General features: G+C 40.7%; 1 protein-coding gene across 4 annotated transcripts in view; it reads right to left on the minus strand.

The window, feature by feature from the left end:
• Positions 1-19553, minus strand: part of LOC118937783 (sodium-dependent neutral amino acid transporter B(0)AT2-like) — a 36560-nt gene that overhangs the window by 8795 nt on the left and 8212 nt on the right. For 2 of the 4 annotated variants that reach the window (XM_036939247.1, XM_036939246.1), the window contains exons 3-10: positions 16129-16286; positions 8592-8718; positions 8018-8193; positions 7357-7467; positions 6780-7021; positions 5907-6087; positions 3126-3327; positions 2429-2588 (exon numbers count right to left, since the gene is read on the minus strand). In XM_036939247.1, coding sequence (XP_036795142.1) covers positions 2429-2588; positions 3126-3327; positions 5907-6087; positions 6780-7021; positions 7357-7467; positions 8018-8193; positions 8592-8718; positions 16129-16286 — 1357 coding nt within the window. Of the gene's footprint in view, positions 1-2428; positions 2589-3125; positions 3328-5906; positions 6088-6779; positions 7022-7356; positions 7468-8017; positions 8194-8591; positions 8719-15556; positions 16287-19553 lie in introns of those variants that run through there. The other 2 variants (XM_036939249.1, XM_036939248.1) reach the window with 2 other exon arrangements.

Raw genomic sequence — 19553 nt, forward strand, 5'->3', positions numbered from 1 at the left:
TACTGGTATTATACTATTACACTGGTATTATACTATTATATTGGTATTATACTATTACACTGGTATTATACTATTACACTGGTATTATACTATTACACTGGTATTATACTATTATATTGGTATTATACTATTACACTGGTATTATACTATTACACTGGTATTATACTGGTATTATACTATTACATTGGTATTATACTATTACACTGGTATTATACTATTACACTGGTATTATACTATTACACTGGTATTATACTGGTATTATACTATTACATTGGTATTATACTATTACACTGGTATTATACTATTATATTGGTATTATACTATTACACTGGTATTATACTATTACATTGGTATTATACTATTACACTGGTATTATACTATTACATTGGTATTATACTATTATATTGGTATTATACTATTACACTGGTATTATACTATTACACTGGTATTATACTGGTATTATACTATTACATTGGTATTATACTATTACACTGGTATTATACTATTACACTGGTATTATACTATTACACTGGTATTATACTATTACACTGGTATTATACTATTACACTGGTATTATACTGTACATCACTGGTATTATACTATTACACTGGTATTATACTATTACACTGGTATTATACTATTACACTGGTATTATACTATTACACTGGTATTATACTATTACACTGGTATTATACTATTACACTGGTATTATACTATTACACTGGTATTATACTATTATATTGGTATTATACTATTACACTGGTATTATACTATTACACTGGTATTATACTGGTATTATACTATTACATTGGTATTATACTATTATATTGGTATTATACTATTACACTGGTATTATACTATTACACTGGTATTATACTATTACATTGGTATTATACTATTATATTGGTATTATACTATTACACTGGTATTATACTATTACACTGGTATTATACTGGTATTATACTATTATATTGGTATTATACTATTACACTGATATTATACTGTACATCACTGGTATTATACTATTACATTGGTATTATACTATTATATTGGTATTATACTATTACACTGGTATTATACTATTACACTGGTATTATACTGGTATTATACTATTACATTGGTATTATACTATTATATTGGTATTATACTATTACACTGGTATTATACTATTACACTGGTATTATACTGGTATTATACTATTACACTGGTATTATACTATTATATTGGTATTATACTATTACACTGGTATTATACTATTACACTGGTATTATACTATTACACTGGTATTATACTATTATATTGGTATTATACTATTACACTGGTATTATACTATTACACTGGTATTATACTGGTATTATACTATTACATTGGTATTATACTATTACACTGGTATTATACTATTACACTGGTATTATACTATTACACTGGTATTATACTGGTATTATACTATTACATTGGTATTATACTATTACACTGGTATTATACTATTATATTGGTATTATACTATTACACTGGTATTATACTATTACATTGGTATTATACTATTACACTGGTATTATACTATTACACTGGTATTATACTATTATATTGGTATTATACTATTACATTGGTATTATACTATTATATTGGTATTATACTATTACACTGGTATTATACTATTACACTGGTATTATACTGGTATTATACTATTACATTGGTATTATACTATTACACTGGTATTATACTATTACACTGGTATTATACTATTACACTGGTATTATACTGTACATCACTGGTATTATACTATTACACTGGTATTATACTATTACACTGGTATTATACTATTACACTGGTATTATACTATTACACTGGTATTATACTATTACACTGGTATTATACTGTACATCACTGGTATTATACTATTACACTGGTATTATACTGTACATCACTGGTATTATACTATTACACTGGTATTATACTGTACATCACTGGTATTATACTATTACACTGATATTATACTGTACATCACTGGTATTATACTATTACATTGGTATTATACTATTACACTGGTATTATACTATTACACTGGTATTATACTATTACACTGGTATTATACTGTACATCACTGGTATTATACTATTACACTGATATTATACTGTACATCACTGGTATTATACTATTACACTGGTATTATACTATTACACTGGTATTATACTATTACACTGGTATTATACTATTACACTGGTATTATACTGGTATTATACTATTACACTGGTATTATACTATTACACTGGTATTATACTGTACATCACTGGTATTATACTATTACACTGGTATTATACTATTACACTGGTATTATACTATTACATTGGTATTATACTATTACATTGGTATTATACTGGTATTATACTATTACATTGGTATTGGTAAACCTGTTTGGACATCTTACCGGTCAGCTCCGTACACCCAGGCCACAGCGAATGTCTCAAAGACCACCACGATGATCAGGGGTAGGGTGGCAGAGTAGTCATCGAACATTGTCACAAAGTAGTTCCCTGAGCGCTGGGTAAACAAAAGTCCGATCACAAAGCCCAGGGCACAGCTGCACACTGAACCATAATGACAAAGAACACAGCTATTTAGTGACACACTGAATCATAATGACAAAGAACACAGCTATTTAGTGACACACTGAATCATAATGACAAAGAACACAGCTATTTAGTGACACACTGAATCATAATGACAAAGAACACAGCTATTTAGTGACACACTGAATCATAATGACAAAGAACACAGCTATTTAGTGACACACTGAATCATAATGACAAAGAACACAGCTATTTAGTGACACACTGAATCATAATGACAAAGAACACAGCTATTTAGTGACTCACTGAATCATAATGACAAAGAACACAGCTATTTAGTGACACACTGAACCATAATGACAAAGAACACAGATATTTAGTGACAGACAGACAGACAAAGAGCACAACTACAAACTAAAACTTGTTATATTTTTTGGTGTTTGAGTTTGTAGTTGTGCTCTTTGTCTGTCTTTGAAACATTTAGTTGAGTGTGTGTGCGCACGTGGGTGCATTTGTGTATTGGGTCATTGGTGTGTGTGAATATGTCTGTATTACCTGTGAGCATGGTCCGGTGGCGTCCCAGCAGGCTGAAGTTGTCCATGAGGGGGGTGAGGATCCCCTGCATGGTGCCGAACATGGTGCTCATGCCCAGGTTGAGCAGCATGAGGAAGAAGAGCGTGGACCAGAAGGGGCTGGCAGGGAACTGGGCCATGGCCTCTGTGAAGGCAATGAACGCCAGGCCCGTCCCTTCCACACCCTGGGGGTTAGAGAGAGAGGGACAAGAGGGACAAACACTTTCATTTATCTGGAATATGTTGATATTTGTAACTTGTATTCTATGTGGAATATGATGATATTTGTAACTTGTATTCTATGTGGAATATGATGATATTTGTAACTTGTATTCTATGTGGAATATGATGATATTTGTAACTTGTATTCTATGTGGAATATGATGATATTTGTCACCTGTATTCTATGTGGAATATGATGATATTTGTCACCTGTATTCTATGTGGAATATGATGATATTTGTAACTTGTATTCTATGTGGAGTATGTTGATATTTGTCACCTGTATTCTATGTGGAGTATGATGATATTTGTAACTTGTATTCTATGTGGAATATGATATTTGTAACCTGTATTCTATGTGGAATATGATGATATTTGTAACCTGTATTCTATGTGGAATATGATGATATTTGTAAACTGTATTCTATGTGGAGTATGATGATATTTGTAACTTGTATTCTATGTGGAATATGATGATATTTGTAACCTGTATTCTATGTGGAATATGATGATATTTGTAACCTGTATTCTATGTGGAGTATGATGATATTTGTCACCTGTATTCTATGTGGAATATGATGATATTTGTCACCTGTATTCTATGTGGAATATGATGATATTTGTCACCTGTATTCTATGTGGAATATGATTATATTTGTAACTTGTATTCTATGTGGAATATGATGATATTTGTAACCTGTATTCTATGTGGAATATGTTGATATTTGTAAACTGTATTCTATGTGGAATATGATGATATTTGTAACTTGTATTCTATGTGGAATATGTTGATATTTGTAAACTGTATTCTATGTGGAATATGATGATATTTGTAACTTGTATTCTATGTGGAATATGTTGATATTTGTAAACTGTATTCTATGTGGAGTATGATGATATTTGTAACTTGTATTCTATGTGGAATATGTTGATATTTGTAAACTGTATTCTATGTGGAGTATGATGATATTTGTAACTTGTATTCTATGTGGAATATGTTGATATTTGTAAACTGTATTCTATGTGGAGTATGATGATATTTGTAACCTGTATTCTATGTTGAATATGTTGATATTTGTAAACTGTATTCTATGTGGAGTATGATGATATTTGTAACCTGTATTCTATGTGGAATATGATGATATTTGTAAACTGTATTCTATGTGGAGTATGATGATATTTGTAACCTGTATTCTATGTGGAATATGATGATATTTGTAACTTGTATTCTATGTGGAGTATGTTGATATTTGTAAACTGTATTCTATGTGGAGTATGTTGATATTTGTAACTTGTATTCTATGTGGAGTATGTTGATATTTGCAACCTGCCTTTCTCAACAACGTATTGAAATTAAGAGGGTTTGAGCGACATATGGGTTAGAGAGGGGTTAGATATGGGTTAGAGAGGGGTTAGATATGGGTTAGAGAATTTGTTAGACATGGGTTAGATATGGGTTAGAGATGGGTTAGATATGGGTTAGCGATGGGTAGGATATGGGTTAGATATGGGTTAGAGAGGGGTTAGAGATGGGTTAGATATGGGTTAGAAATGGGTTAGAGAGGGGGGGTTAAAAATGGAATAGAGAAAGGGAGAGAACGGAGGGAGGGAGGAAGGGAACGGGGGGAACGAGGGAGGGAGAGAACACGGGAGGGAGGGAGAGAATGAGTGAGGGAGAGAACACGGGAGGGCGGGAGAGAATGAGTGAGGGAGAGAACACGGGAGGGAGGGAGAGAATGAGTGAGGGAGAGAACACGGGAGGGAGGGAGAGAACGAGGGAGTGAGAGAACACGGGAGTGAGGGAGAGAATGAGTGAGGGAGAGAACACGGGAGGTAGGGAGAGAACACGGGAGGGAGAGAACACGGGAGGGAGGGAGAGAATGAGTGAGGGAGAGAACACGGGAGGTAGGGAGAGAACACGGGAGGTAGGGAGAGAACGAGGGAGGGAGAGAACACGGGAGGGAGGGAGAGAGAGAACGAGGGAGGGAGAGAACACGGGAGGGAGGGAGAGAACACGGGAGGGAGGGAGAGAACGAGGGAGAGAGAGAACGGTGGGAACGAGGGAGGGAATGAAGGAGAGAACGAGGGAGGGAGAGAACACGGGAGGGAGGGAGAGAATGAGTGAGGGGGGCAAGGTGTTAACAGGAGGTTGTAAGGGGTGAAGAAAGAGAGGGAATACAAGGTAGGGGAAACAGTTAGAGCCAGGTAAAGACAGTTAGAGCCAGTTAGAGCCAGGTAAAGACAGTTAGAGCCAGTTAGAGCCAGGTAAAGACAGTTAGAGCCAGTTAAAGACAGTTAGAGCCAGTTAAAGACAGTTAGAGCCAGTTAAAGACAGTTAGAGCCAGTTAAAGACAGTTAGAGCCAGTTAGAGCCAGGTAAAGACAGTTAGAGCCAGTTAGAGCCAGGTAAAGACAGTTAGAGCCAGGTAAAGACAGCTCCTTATTAATAACTTTGTGCCTACATTACAAAGGACTCCTTTCTCCATTATTTCTGAAAATAGGATTTGAACCACAAGCCCCCTAAAACCTAATCTAACCCTCACCTTGCTCATCTCCTCATCCAGGTCACAGTCGGTGATGTTTGTCCCCACCTGGGAGCCGTAGTGATGGTACCACTCTCTGTAGTCAGGTATGGTGACGGAGGCAGGATCAGACATGTTGAACCACGGCCACCAGTGATGGTTGCTTCCATGTGTGGCCATGTCGTTTAACAGGCCCAGATTTCTGAAGGGTGGGAGGTGACGTAGTCGGAGCTTAGAATTATAAGGTTCCTTCTGTAAAAAGTTGATTCTGAGATAATTGGCTTTAAAGTTACCAACCCTTATTGTTTTGAATGGTGTGAGCAATTTCTATCTCATATCCTTATTCACTTAACAACATGAATTGGGGTATTTAGAGTACTATATAGGTAGAGAACATTGAACAGAACAAGAAAATGTCCAGAACTCAATTTTGGCAAAATTGCAGATAGAACATGATAATTCCAAGCTCTCAATATCGCAATTCCCTTCAGGTACATTGCTAATACTTTATTTGAAGGTATGCTTACACTCTTAGAAAAAAAGGTTCCGAAAAGGTTAGTCAGATGGACCCATAGGAGAACCATTTTTGTTCCAGGTAGAACCCTTTTTTTGGTCCCAGGTAGAACCCTTTTGGTTCCATGTAGAAACTGCAACCAAAAATAGTTATTCAAATGGTTCTCCTATGTGGACAGTTGAAGAACCCTTTAAGGTTCTAGATAGCACCTTTCTTTCTAAGAGTGTACATATAGACATGTCTTGGATATGTTTCCATAATATTGACATGCTTTATAAAGGGATAGTTCATCCGAAGTAACAAAATTACATTTCTCACTCACTCACTCACTCACTCACTCACTCACTCACTCACAATCCCCCCCTTGACTCCATACTTACTGGGTGATGCAGTTCAGGACAATGTTCTTGGCCCTGAAGCCCAGCACTACGAACACCACCAGTGATGCGAGCACTGAGGTCATGAAGTTGATGCAAGAGACCATGAGCGCGTCACGGTGACAGTTGTTGTGGATGGGGTTGTAGGAAGAGTAGGCAATCACAGAGCCGTAGCCCAGGCCCAGGGCAAAGAACACCTGTGTGGCTGCCTGCCGCCACACCTGCACCTCAGCCCAAATTTCTATCTGAGACAGAGAGACAGAGAGAGAGAGACAGAGAGAGAGAGAGAGAGAGAGCGCGAGAGAGAGAGAAAGAGACAAAAGAGAGAGAGAGAGAGAAAGAGACAAAAGAGAGAGAGAGAGAGAGAAAGAGAGAGAGAGAGAGAGAGAGAGAGAGAGTGACAGCATAAGACTAAATTCTATTCTATTTATATTCTGTCAATTCAGGAAGTGAATAGAAATTCTTTTTTTAATTATTATTCTTGTTTTTAAGCATCTTTGTACATCTTTGAGATTCTACTTGTAATTAAAAGCGCAAAATCAATGAAATATATTATTATTATTGTTATTATTGTACTTACTTTAGGGTAGAACATGTAGGCGATTCCCTCCTTGGCTCCATCCAGCATCAAGCCTCTGACGAGGAAGATGAACAGCACAGCATAGGGGAAGACTGAGGAGAAATACATCACCTAAGGAGAAGAGAATTACAATTAGGAACCATCACTTCTTTTAATGGAGATTGTAAAATATGTCTATGGATCTGGGAGAGGTTGTATTTCTCCAGCCCCACTCCTCAGCTGTATACCAGGACAGGTGGTGGGGTTGCCACTTTGTTGTTTTTCCAATTTCAGAATGTATCTTTAACTTTACCTATAGGTAGATATAGGGCTGGGTTCATGGACACAGACTAAGTACCATAAGATATTGGATTAAATCAATATTTATCAAAAGACATTCTACATTCTCTTTTAAAAACGATACATGAAAAAACAACATTTAACAAGACAAGGTCAACGAAGGAGGACATTAACATTAAACAATTTAAAAGTAACATTTGCCAAAAACAGAATTCAGTCACTTTCCTTCACAGCTAGCGTGTTAACTACTAGCCTACCATAATCATGGTTAGTGGTTGCCGGGGGCGACACTCCTGAGGGTCAAGGCAGGTGGTGGGTGACCCGTTATACTGTTTGTAACATGCTATATGTTGTGAAAAAGATGAACTGAGAGCATCCTTACCTTGGCAGAGGACTTGATGCCTTTGATCATGGCTAGACAGACGATGGCCCAGGCAGCCAGCAGACAGCCCGTCATGATGGGGTTAAACTCACCAGACTCATCGATGGAGTCTGTGATGTCTAGAGCCTTCCGGAACCAGAAGTATGAGGTTGGGGAGCTACCTAAGCATTCCTTTACTGACAGACAGAGAGAGCGAGAGACAGAGAGAGAAGGAGGGAGAGGAAGTGAGAGATAGAGAGGGGGAGTGAGAGAGAGTGAGTGAGAGAGAGGGAGAGAGATTTATAATTTACATACACAAACCCTGCTTTTGTAGAATACAACATGTCCATTACACATCTAAACACAAATAAGGAGAAGCATGATATGAACCACACACACACACACACACACACACACACACACACACACACACACACACACACACACACACACACACACACACACACACACACACACACACACACACACACACACACACACACACACACACACACACACACACACACACACACGTACAACTAACCTTGTGGGGACAAAATACTATACTACACGCACACACACAGCTAGTGAATACCAGTGTTATTGGTGGTCATGTTGATGGGACACTGCTCCCAGGGTAGAGGATACTGGAAGGAGTTGCCCATGTAGAAGAGACTCCATGCGATGATGACATTGTAGTAGAGAGCCACAAAGAAACACACCTGAGGAAGGAAGACAGGGTTAATACAGTATTTAACATGCTAGCTGCACCTGAGGAAGGAAGACAGGGTTAATGCAGTATTTAACATGCTAGCTGCACCTGAGGAAGGAAGACAGGGTTAATGCAGTATTTAACATGCTAGCTGCACCTGAGGAAGGAAGACAGAGGGTCATGCAGTATTTAACATGCTAGCTGCACCTGAGGAAGGAAGACAGGGTTAATGCAGTATTTAACATGCTAGCTTCACCTGAGGAAGGAAGACAGAGGGTCATGCAGTATTTAACATGCTAGCTGCACCTGAGGAAGGAAGACAGGGTTAATACAGTATTTAACATGCTAGCTGCACCTGAGGAAGGAAGACAGAGGGTCATGCAGTATTTAACATGCTAGCTGCACCTGAGGAAGGAAGACAGGGGGTAATGCAGTATTTAACATGCTAGCTGCACCTGAGGAAGGAAGACAGGGTTAATGCAGTATTTAACATGCTAGCTGCACCTGAGGAAGGAAGACAGGGTTAATGCAGTATTTAACATGCTAGCTGCACCTGAGGAAGGAAGACAGAGGGTCATGCAGTATTTAACATGCTAGCTGCACCTGAGGAAGGAAGACAGAGGGTCATGCAGTATTTAACATGCTAGCTGCACCTGAGGAAGGAAGACAGGGTTAATGCAGTATTTAACATGCTAGCTGCACCTGAGGAAGGAAGACAGGGTTAATGCAGTATTTAACATGCTAGCTGCACCTGAGGAAGGAAGACAGAGGGTCATGCAGTATTTAACATGCTAGCTGCACCTGAGGAAGGAAGACAGAGGGTCATGCAGTATTTAACATGCTAGCTGCACCTGAGGAAGGAAGACAGGGTAATGCAGTATTTAACATGCTAGCTGCACCTGTAGACTTCCAGTCATTGCAAATCAAACTTTATTTGTCACATGCGTCAAATACAACAAGTACAGTGAAATGCTTACTTACAAGCCCTTAACCAACAGTGCAGTTCAAGACGAGTTAAGAAAATATTTACCAAATAAACTAAGGTAAAAAATAATAAAAGTAACACAATAAAATAACAATAATGAGGCTATATACAGGGGGTACCGGTACTGAGTCAGTGTGGGGGCTATATACAGGGGGTACCGGTACCGAGTCAGTGTGGGGGCTATATATAGGGGGTACCAGTACTGAGTCAGTGTGGGGGCTATATACAGGGGGTACCGGTACAGAGTCAGTGTGGGGGCTATATACAGGGGGTACCGGTACCGAGTCAGTGTGGGGGCTATATACAGGGGGTACCGGTACCGAGTCAGTGTAGGGGCTATATACAGGGGGTACCGGTACAGAGTCAGTGTGGGGGCTATATACAGGGGGTACCAGTACCGAGTCAGTGTGGGGGCTATATACAGGGGGTACCGGTACCGAGTCAGTGTAGGGGCTATATACAGGGGGTACCGGTACAGAGTCAATGTGGAGGCTATATACAGGGGGTACCAGTACCGAGTCAGTGTGGGGGCTATATACAGGGGGTACCGGTACCGAGTCAGTGTGGGGGCTATATACAGGGGGTACCGGTACCGAGTCAGTGTGCAGGTTATATACAGGGGGTACCAGTACCGAGTCAGTGTGGGGGCTATATACAGGGGGTACCGGTACCGAGTCAGTGTGGAGGCTATATACAGGGGGTACCGGTACCGAGTCAGTGTGGAGGTTATATACAGGGGGTACCGGTACCGAGTCAGTGTGGGGGCTATATACAGGGGGTACCGGTACCGAGTCAGTGTAGGGGCTATATACAGGGGGTACCGGTACAGAGTCAGTGTGGGGGCTATATACAGGGGGTACCAGTACCGAGTCAGTGTGGGGGCTATATACAGGGGGTACCGGTACCGAGTCAGTGTGCAGGTTATATACAGGGGGTACCAGTACCGAGTCAGTGTGCAGGGGTACAGGTTAGTCGAGGTAATTTGTGTATGTAGGTGAAGTGTGAAGTGTGAAGTGACTATGCATATAATAAAACTGCAAGTAGTAGCAGTTAGCAGCGCTAACGCTAGTTAACAAAGGCTCGCAAAACTAAATTAAACTTCCTTCAAACTGTATGCAGGGACATCAAATCACAAAGTTCTCTGACTCTGGGTAAGTAATTCCTAACGTATCACACTATCCCTTTAAATATTGTTATAGCAGCTCCCTGACATCAGCACTGACAGAATGAGTATGAATAGGGTGTCAGTGTTAAGCAATAGGGTGACGCTGGGCCAATTGTGCGCCACCCCATGGGTATCCCGGTCGCGGCCGGCTGTGACAGAGCCTGGACTCTTACCCAGAATCTCTAGTGGCACAGCGGGAGAGAGCACTGCCCCACTCAGGAGGCCCTAGGCTGTCAGTGTTAACCAATAGGGTGTCAGTGCATAAGTCATACCAACACAGGGGAGAGAGGAGTGTGCAACTACTTCTCACACATTAGAAAGAGATCGTTCCCCTAACCCCAGACAGACAGACAGACAGACTGACAGACAGACACACAGACACAAACCTCTAGGCTTCTCGAGCCACACAGGTGTACGAGTCAGTTTGTTTTGTATCTCTGTTTACCAGACATGAGGTGACTAAAAAGTTAATTATGGAGTGATCTCTCACTATAACTATGCTGTTTCTATGACCTCCTGCACGGTTAAACTAAGTTGACTGATTCTGACTGCTAGACTACACCAGTCTACTTCTGCAAGCTGTTCTGCTGTTCTTCTTTGCCTCAGGGCCTAAGGTCAGGTTCCAAACACGTCCACAGTCATTGGTGCAGGACCTGTTAACAACACTAGGAGTCATAATCACACTGTTGACTGATATTATGGATATTTATGCATATTCAAATATGCATTCTGCATGCATGGAGCTGTTTTTAACTTACCTGGAAATCTAGTCAACAGGTTTATTGTGTCGGGTCCTGGTCTATTTTTTTGCCTTCACCACAGATCTATAGCCTCAACATTAGGCCTTAACCGTCACCCTGGTGACAATGCTTGGCTCCCAAAACATTTCTGTCAGGCCAGGGAACAGCCTATGTTCCAGTGTTTCTAATTCCTGAGAACGTTCCTTTTGAAAACATTCTAGGAACAGTCTAGCAACATGGTGACAAATCAAGGGGCATGGAAGGAGGTTCCTTGTATTTTGCTCAATTGCCCTCAGCTATGTTTAGACGGTTGTAGTTCATGTTTTGCTGCGTTCTAGTGTACCATGGAATATATGGCTTTCTTATTCTTGACACTTCTCCCAGTCATATTGAAGGTTAGATCTACCTTTCTAAGTGTTCTGATGCTTCTAGCTTGGAGTTGTATTTTTATGATAACATAGCTACAGTATTTCACTTTTGAATGTGTATAGTATTGCTTACTAGGTGTGTCCAATCAATTGTGTAACCACTCCCTCTTCCAATTAGGGCTAATTGGAAAATCTGTTCAAAGAGGACATTGTATTATTTCTTTGTACTCCCTGACGAAGGCCATGCAGCCAAAACGCGTCAGATTTTTAAAACCTTGTTTCTATTGAACATGCCATACCAATAAAGGCATTTTTCATCAATTATATGAAGAGTGCCTTGGTCCTCATTTCTTTTTGATGACCAATTCACCCCTTTTACCAAAGAGCACCTTCTATCTACCAAAATGTACTATTGTGTACCTTAGTAGCGCTTGCCTTCCTCCTCTTTCTACGAGGTTCCTTGTATGTTGAATAATGACGAAGTCAAAATGTTCCTTCAGCCATCGTCCAAATGTTTCTCATGACAAGCAGAATAAATAAATAACGTTTTCTTGTACCGCAACCAAACACCAAAATGGTAACCAACCAAACACCAGAATGGTAACCAACCAAACACCAGAATGGTAACCAACCAAACACCAGAATGGTAACCAACCAAACACCAGAATGGTAACCAACCAAACACCAGAATGGTAACCAGATGAAAGCAGTCCCAACCAAACACCAGAATGGTAATCAGATTAAAGCAGTCCCAACCAAACACCAGAATGGTAATCAGATTAAAGCAGTCCCAACCAAACACCAGAATGGTAACCAGATGAAAGCAGTCCCAACCAAACACCAGAATGGTAATCAGATTAAAGCAGTCCCAACCAAACACCAGAATGGTAACCAGATGAAAGCAGTCCCAACCAAACACCAGAATGGTAATCAGATTAAAGCAGTCCCAACCAAACACCAGAATGGTAATCAGATTAAAGCAGTCCCAAGCAAACACCAGAATGGTAACCAGATGAAAGCAGTCCCAACCAAACACCAGAATGGTAATCAGATTAAAGCAGTCCCAACCAAACACCAGAATGGTAACCAGATGAAAGCAGTCCCAACCAAACACCAGAATGGTAATCAGATTAAAGCAGTCCCAACCAAACACCAGAATGGTAATCAGATTAAAGCAGTCCCAACCAAACACCAGAATGGTAATCAGATGAAAAAAGTCCTTGTGTGTGGTGGGAATGTGTATTGTTAGTTAGTTGAGAAACTAGTCCCTGTGTGTGGTGGGAATGTGTATTGTTAGTTAGTTGAGAAACTAGTCCCTGTGTGTGGTGGGAATGTGTATTGTTAGTTAGTTGAGAAACTAGTCCCTGTGTGTGGTGGGAATGTGTATTGTTAGTTAGTTGAGAAACTAGTCCCTGTGTGTGGTGGGAATGTGTATTGTTAGTTAGTTGAGAAACTAGTCCCTGTGTGTGGTGGGAATGTGTATTGTTAGTTAGTTGAGAAACTAGTCCCTGTGTGTGGTGGGAATGTGTATTGTTAGTTAGTTGAGAAACTAGTCCCTGTGTGTGGTGGGAATGTGTATTGTTAGTTAGTTGAGAAACTAGTCCCTGTGTGTGGTGGGAATGTGTATTGTTAGTTAGTTGAGAAACTAGTCCCTGTGTGTGGTGGGAATGTGTATTGTTAGTTAGTTGAGAAACTAGTCCCTGTGTGTGGTGGGAATGTGTATTGTTAGTTAGTTGAGAAACTAGTCCCTGTGTGTGGTGGGAATGTGTATTGTTAGTTAGTTGAGAAACTAGTCCCTGTGTGTGGTGGGAATGTGTATTGTTAGTTAGTTGAGAAACTAGTCCCTGTGTGTGGTGGGAATGTGTATTGTTAGTTAGTTGAGAAACTAGTCCCTGTGTGTGGTGGGAATGTGTATTGTTAGTTAGTTGAGAAACTAGTCCCTGTGTGTGGTGGGAATGTGTATTGTTAGTTAGTTGAGAAACTAGTCCCTGTGTGTGGTGGGAATGTGTATTGTTAGTTAGTTGAGAAACTAGTCCCTGTGTGTGGTGGGAATGTGTATTGTTAGTTAGTTGAGAAACTAGTCCCTGTGTGTGGTGGGAATGTGTATTGTTAGTTAGTTGAGAAACTAGTCCCTGTGTGTGGTGGGAATGTGTATTGTTAGTTAGTTGAGAAACTAGTCCCTGTGTGTGGTGGGAATGTGTATTGTTAGTTAGTTGAGAAACTAGTCCCTGTGTGTGGTGGGAATGTGTATTGTTAGTTAGTTGAGAAACTAGTCCCTGTGTGTGGTGGGAATGTGTATTGTTAGTTAGTTGAGAAACTAGTCCCTGTGTGTGGTGGGAATGTGTATTGTTAGTTAGTTGAGAAACTAGTCCCTGTGTGTGGTGGGAATGTGTATTGTTAGTTAGTTGAGAAACTAGTCCCTGTGTGTGGTGGGAATGTGTATTGTTAGTTAGTTGAGAAACTAGTCCCTGTGTGTGGTGGGAATGTGTATTGTTAGTTAGTTGAGAAACTAGTCCCTGTGTGTGGTGGGAATGTGTATTGTTAGTTAGTTGAGAAACTAGTCCCTGTGTGTGGTGGGAATGTGTATTGTTAGTTAGTTGAGAAACTAGTCCCTGTGTGTGGTGGGAATGTGTATTGTTAGTTAGTTGAGAAACTAGTCCCTGTGTGTGGTGGGAATGTGTATTGTTAGTTAGTTGAGAAACTAGTCCCTGTGTGTGGTGGGAATGTGTATTGTTAGTTAGTTGAGAAACTAGTCCCTGTGTGTGGTGGGAATGTGTATTGTTAGTTAGTTGAGAAACTAGTCCCTGTGTGTGGTGGGAATGTGTATTGTTAGTTAGTTGAGAAACTAGTCCCTGTGTGTGGTGGGAATGTGTATTGTTAGTTAGTTGAGAAACTAGTCCCTGTGTGTGGTGGGAATGTGTATTGTTAGTTAGTTGAGAAACTAGTCCCTGTGTGTGGTGGGAATGTGTATTGTTAGTTAGTTGAGAAACTAGTCCCTGTGTGTGGTGGGAATGTGTATTGTTAGTTAGTTGAGAAACTAGTCCCTGTGTGTGGTGGGAATGTGTATTGTTAGTTAGTTGAGAAACTAGTCCCTGTGTGTGGTGGGAATGTGTATTGTTAGTTAGTTGAGAAACTAGTCCCTGTGTGTGGTGGGAATGTGTATTGTTAGTTAGTTGACAAAATGTGCATCCCAAATGGCACTCTATTTACCTTAATGTGCAGCACTACTTTTGACCAGGACCTATTGGGGCTCTGCCTCTCTGGTCAAAAGTAGTGCCCTACAGATCTGCTATCTTAATTTAATCACTCTGTTGTTGCAGATCATTTTCCTGCACAGGAAAAGGAAACGCTCATTTTTGTGAATTCAATTTTTAAAAAGGCTTCTAACGTTTGTAATTTCCACTTTAACATTTCAGACCTGATTTTCCCTACATAAATGTCCATTAATTATAATCCACATAATAATTGACATTTCCTGTTGCAGCAGGATTATTTTCCTGCTGTGAGAAGCAGGTTCAAATTAAGGTACGGCATCTGTACATACAGTATGAAATAGGGTGCCATTTGGGACCAACCCCTGTTGTGCTCACCATGCAGCTGGAGTAGCCGATACCAGCCAACCTGTTGTGCTCACCATGCAGCTGGAGTAGCCGATACCGGCCAACCTGTTGTTCTCACCATGCAGCTGGAGTAGCCGATACCGGCCAACCTGTTGTTCTCACCATGCAGCTGGAGTAGCCGATACCGGCCAACCTGTTGAGCTCACCATGCAGCTGGAGTAGCCGATACCGGCCAACCTGTTGTTCTCACCATGCAGCTGGAGTAGCCGATACCGGCCAACCTGTTGTTCTCACCATGCAGCTGGAGTAGCCGATACCGGCCAACCTGTTGTTCTCACCATGCAGCTGGAGTAGCCGATACCGGCCAACCTGTTGTGCTCACCATACAGCTGGAGTAGCCGATACCGGCCAACCTGTTGTTCTCACCATGCAGCTGGAGTAGCCGATACCGGCCAACCTGTTGTTCTCACCATGCAGCTGGAGTAGCCGATACCGGCCAACCTGTTGTTCTCACCATGCAGCTGGAGTAGCCGATACCGGCCAACCTGTTGTTCTCACCATGCAGCTGGAGTAGCCGATACCGGCCAACCTGTTGTTCTCACCATGCAGCTGGAGTAGCCGATACCGGCCAGCTTGGGGGAGATGTGCTTCCACACACCGATGCTGCCCTGACGGATACACTGGCCCGCAGCCAGCTCCATGAAGAACAGGGGAACCCCCACCACCACCAACAGCATGACATAGAGAACCATGAATGCGCCTGCCAGGAGAAGAGAGAGGGAGAGGAGGCAGAGAGTTAAAGGGGAAATCTGCAGTTCACTGTTTCGGTAAACAGCTGAGGGATGGGGTTGGAGAAATGTAACCACTCTCAGATTCAAAGACAGAGCTATGATGCAAGGACTGACAATCCATAAGATTAAAACATATATAGTTTACAATTGCATTGCTTACAAACAAAGGAACAAAACAAGCTTATTTCTTGAGTTTTGGAATTAGACAGTTGAACTAAGGTCATGAGGCATTTTTAAGTTATTGATAAGGGAATGTATATGTTTAGAGTAATAATAAGAGAATCTGAATGACATTAAGAGTAATGACTAAAGTATTTCACCCTAATAGTTACAGAAGCTTAGACAATGTGTTAATTAATAAGACATAATTCTAGAATATTGTGAGTCAGTGGGAAAATTGTGTTTGTGTGTGATAAAGAGGAACTTGACAACAGACATGTTTTGGTACTGTGAGACCAAAGACAGGAGATAAAGTTCCTCCACCCAGGGAGGAACAGATGCGCTTGTAGACTTGTAGGTGCTTGTAGGAGTTATATAAAAGGCTATGTGCATTATATGATTTTTAGAGCTCTCATGAATAAACTACAATGAACCTTTTGCATAAGCTGAGTCTTGGCCTAATTATTATTAAATTATTATTAAACCCAAGGTCTTACAAACCTCGGGAATTAGTCAAAGCTTTAATAATTGTTAGTTATTATCATTGGGATTGAAAATTCTCGTGCAAATTCATTACTTAAAAATCATACAATGTGATTTTCTGGATTTTTGTTTTAGATTCTGTCTCTCAGTGTACCTATGATAAATATTACAGACCTCTACATGCTTTGTAAGTAGGAAAACCTGCAAAATCGGCAGTGTATAAAATACTTGTTCTCCCCACTGTATCATGAATTGATAAGTCCCAAAATGTATGTAGCAATCGCAGATTGACCCTTTAAGCAGGTTATGCCTGACCCTTTAAGCAAAGTTATGCCTCAGATGGAGAGATTCTGTAAGAGTTGAATGGAGATGGAGCTAGATAGAGAATGAATGGGGTTAACGAGAGAGAGATATTGAAAATATATTGAAAATGTTTTATTTAACCTTTATTTAACTAGACCCTCCCCTAACCCCAACAATGCTGGTAACATTGTGCCCTGCCCTACGGGACTCCAAATCACTGCAGTTTGTGATACAGCCCAGGATCTAACCATGGTCTGTAGTGACGCCTCTAGCCCGTTGCGCCACTCAAGAGAAAGAGACTGAATGGGGTTAGAGAGATAACAGATGGAAAAACAAGAGTGAAGGAGTCAGGGGAGGGAGAGATGCAACAATGGAATAAAGTAGAGAGGAAAAAAGAGAGAGAGAGAGAGAGAGTGAATGGGGTTAGACAGAGAACAGATGGAAAAACACGAGTGAAGGAGACAGGGGAGGGAGAGATAAAACATTGGAATAAAGTAGAGAGTAAGAGAGAGAGAGAGGGAGGGGGGGACGAGTTAGAGAGAAAGAAACCTACTTCTTCAAAAAGTATCTGAAAGTGATGGTTCTAGTCCCACAGAATGAAGTCTGAAAGTGATGGTTCTAGTCCCACAGCATGAAGTCTGAAAGTGATGGTTCTAGTCCCACAGCATGAAGTCTGAAAGTGATGGTTCTAGTCCCACAGCATAAAGTCTGAAAGTGATGGTTCTAGTCCCACAGCATGAAGTCTGAAAGTGATGGTTCTAGTCCCACAGCATGAAGTCTGAAAGTGATGGTTCTAGTCCCACAGCATGAAGTCTGAAAGTGATGGTTCTAGTCCCCCAGCATGAAGTCTGAAAGTGATGGTTCTAGTCCCACAGCATGAAGTCTGAAAGTGATGGTTCTAGTCCCACAGCATAAAGTCTGAAAGTGATGGTTCTAGTCCCGCAGCATGAAGTCTGAAAGTGATGGTTCTAGTCCCACAGCATAAAGTCTGAAAGTGATAGTTCTAGTCCCACAGCATGAAGTCTGAAAGTGATGGTTCTAGTCCCACAGCATAAAGTCTGAAAGTGATGGTTCTAGTCCCGCAGCATAAAGTCTGAAAGTGATGGTTCTAGTCCCGCAGCAGAAAGTCTGAAAGTGATGGTTCTAGTCCCGCAGCATAAAGTCTGAAAGTGATGGTTCTAGGCCCCCAGCATAAAGTCTGAAAGTGATGGTTCTAGTCCCCCAGCATAAAGTCTGAAAGTGATGGTTCTAGTCCCACAGCATGAAGTCTGAAAGTGATGGTTCTAGTCCCACAGCATTAAGTCTGAAAGTGATGGTTATAGTCCCACAGCATGAAGTCTGATAGTGATGGTTCTAGTCCCACAGCATCAAGTCTGAAAGTGAGTGGTTCTAGTACCACGGCATAAAGTCTGAAAGTGATTGGTTCTAGTCCCACAGCATAAAGTCTGAAAGTGATGGTCCTAGTCCCACAGCATCAAGTCTGAAAGTGATGGTCCTAGTCCCAAATAATAAGGACTGAAAGTGCTGGTTGTAATAATAATTAGTGATAAAACATTTGTTGATTAATTTATTGTGTATTGTGTATCTAGTGGTTAGAGCATTGGGCTAGTAACCGAAAGGTTGCTGGATCAAATCCCCGAACTGACAAGGTAAAAATCTGTTGTTCTGCCCCTGAGCGTGTCAGTTATTTTTGTATTTTATTAGGATCCCCATTAGCTGTTGCAAAAGCAGCAGCTACTCTTCCTGGGGTCCACACAAAACATGAAACATAATACAGAATGACATAATACAGAACATTAATAGATAAGAACAGCTCAAGGACAGAACAACATACATTTTTTAAAAGGCACATTGATACGTAGCCTACATATCAATGCATACACACACACTATCTAGGTCAAACAGGAGAGAGGCGTTGTGCCGTGAGGTTTTGCTTTATCTGGTTTTTTAAACCAGGTTTGATGTTTATTTGATCAATATAAGATGGAAGTTCCATGCAGTAAGGGCTCTATATAATACTGTAGGCTTTCTTGAATATGGGGACTGTGAAAAGACCCCTTTTGTGGCATGTCTGGTGGGATAAGTGTGTGTGTCAGAGCTGTGTGTAAGATGGCTATGCAAACAATTTGGGATGTTGACTATGCAAACAATGTTTCTTATAAAAAGAAGAAGTGATGCAGTCAGTCTCTGCTCAACTCTTAGCCAAGAGAGACTGGCATGCATAGCATTTATAACAACCCTCTAATTACAATTAAGAGCAAAATGCGCCGCTCTGTTCTGGGCCAGCTGCA

Source organism: Oncorhynchus mykiss, chromosome 12 (genome assembly GCF_013265735.2).
Source record: "Oncorhynchus mykiss isolate Arlee chromosome 12, USDA_OmykA_1.1, whole genome shotgun sequence".
Taxonomy (NCBI): Eukaryota; Metazoa; Chordata; class Actinopteri; order Salmoniformes; family Salmonidae; genus Oncorhynchus; species Oncorhynchus mykiss.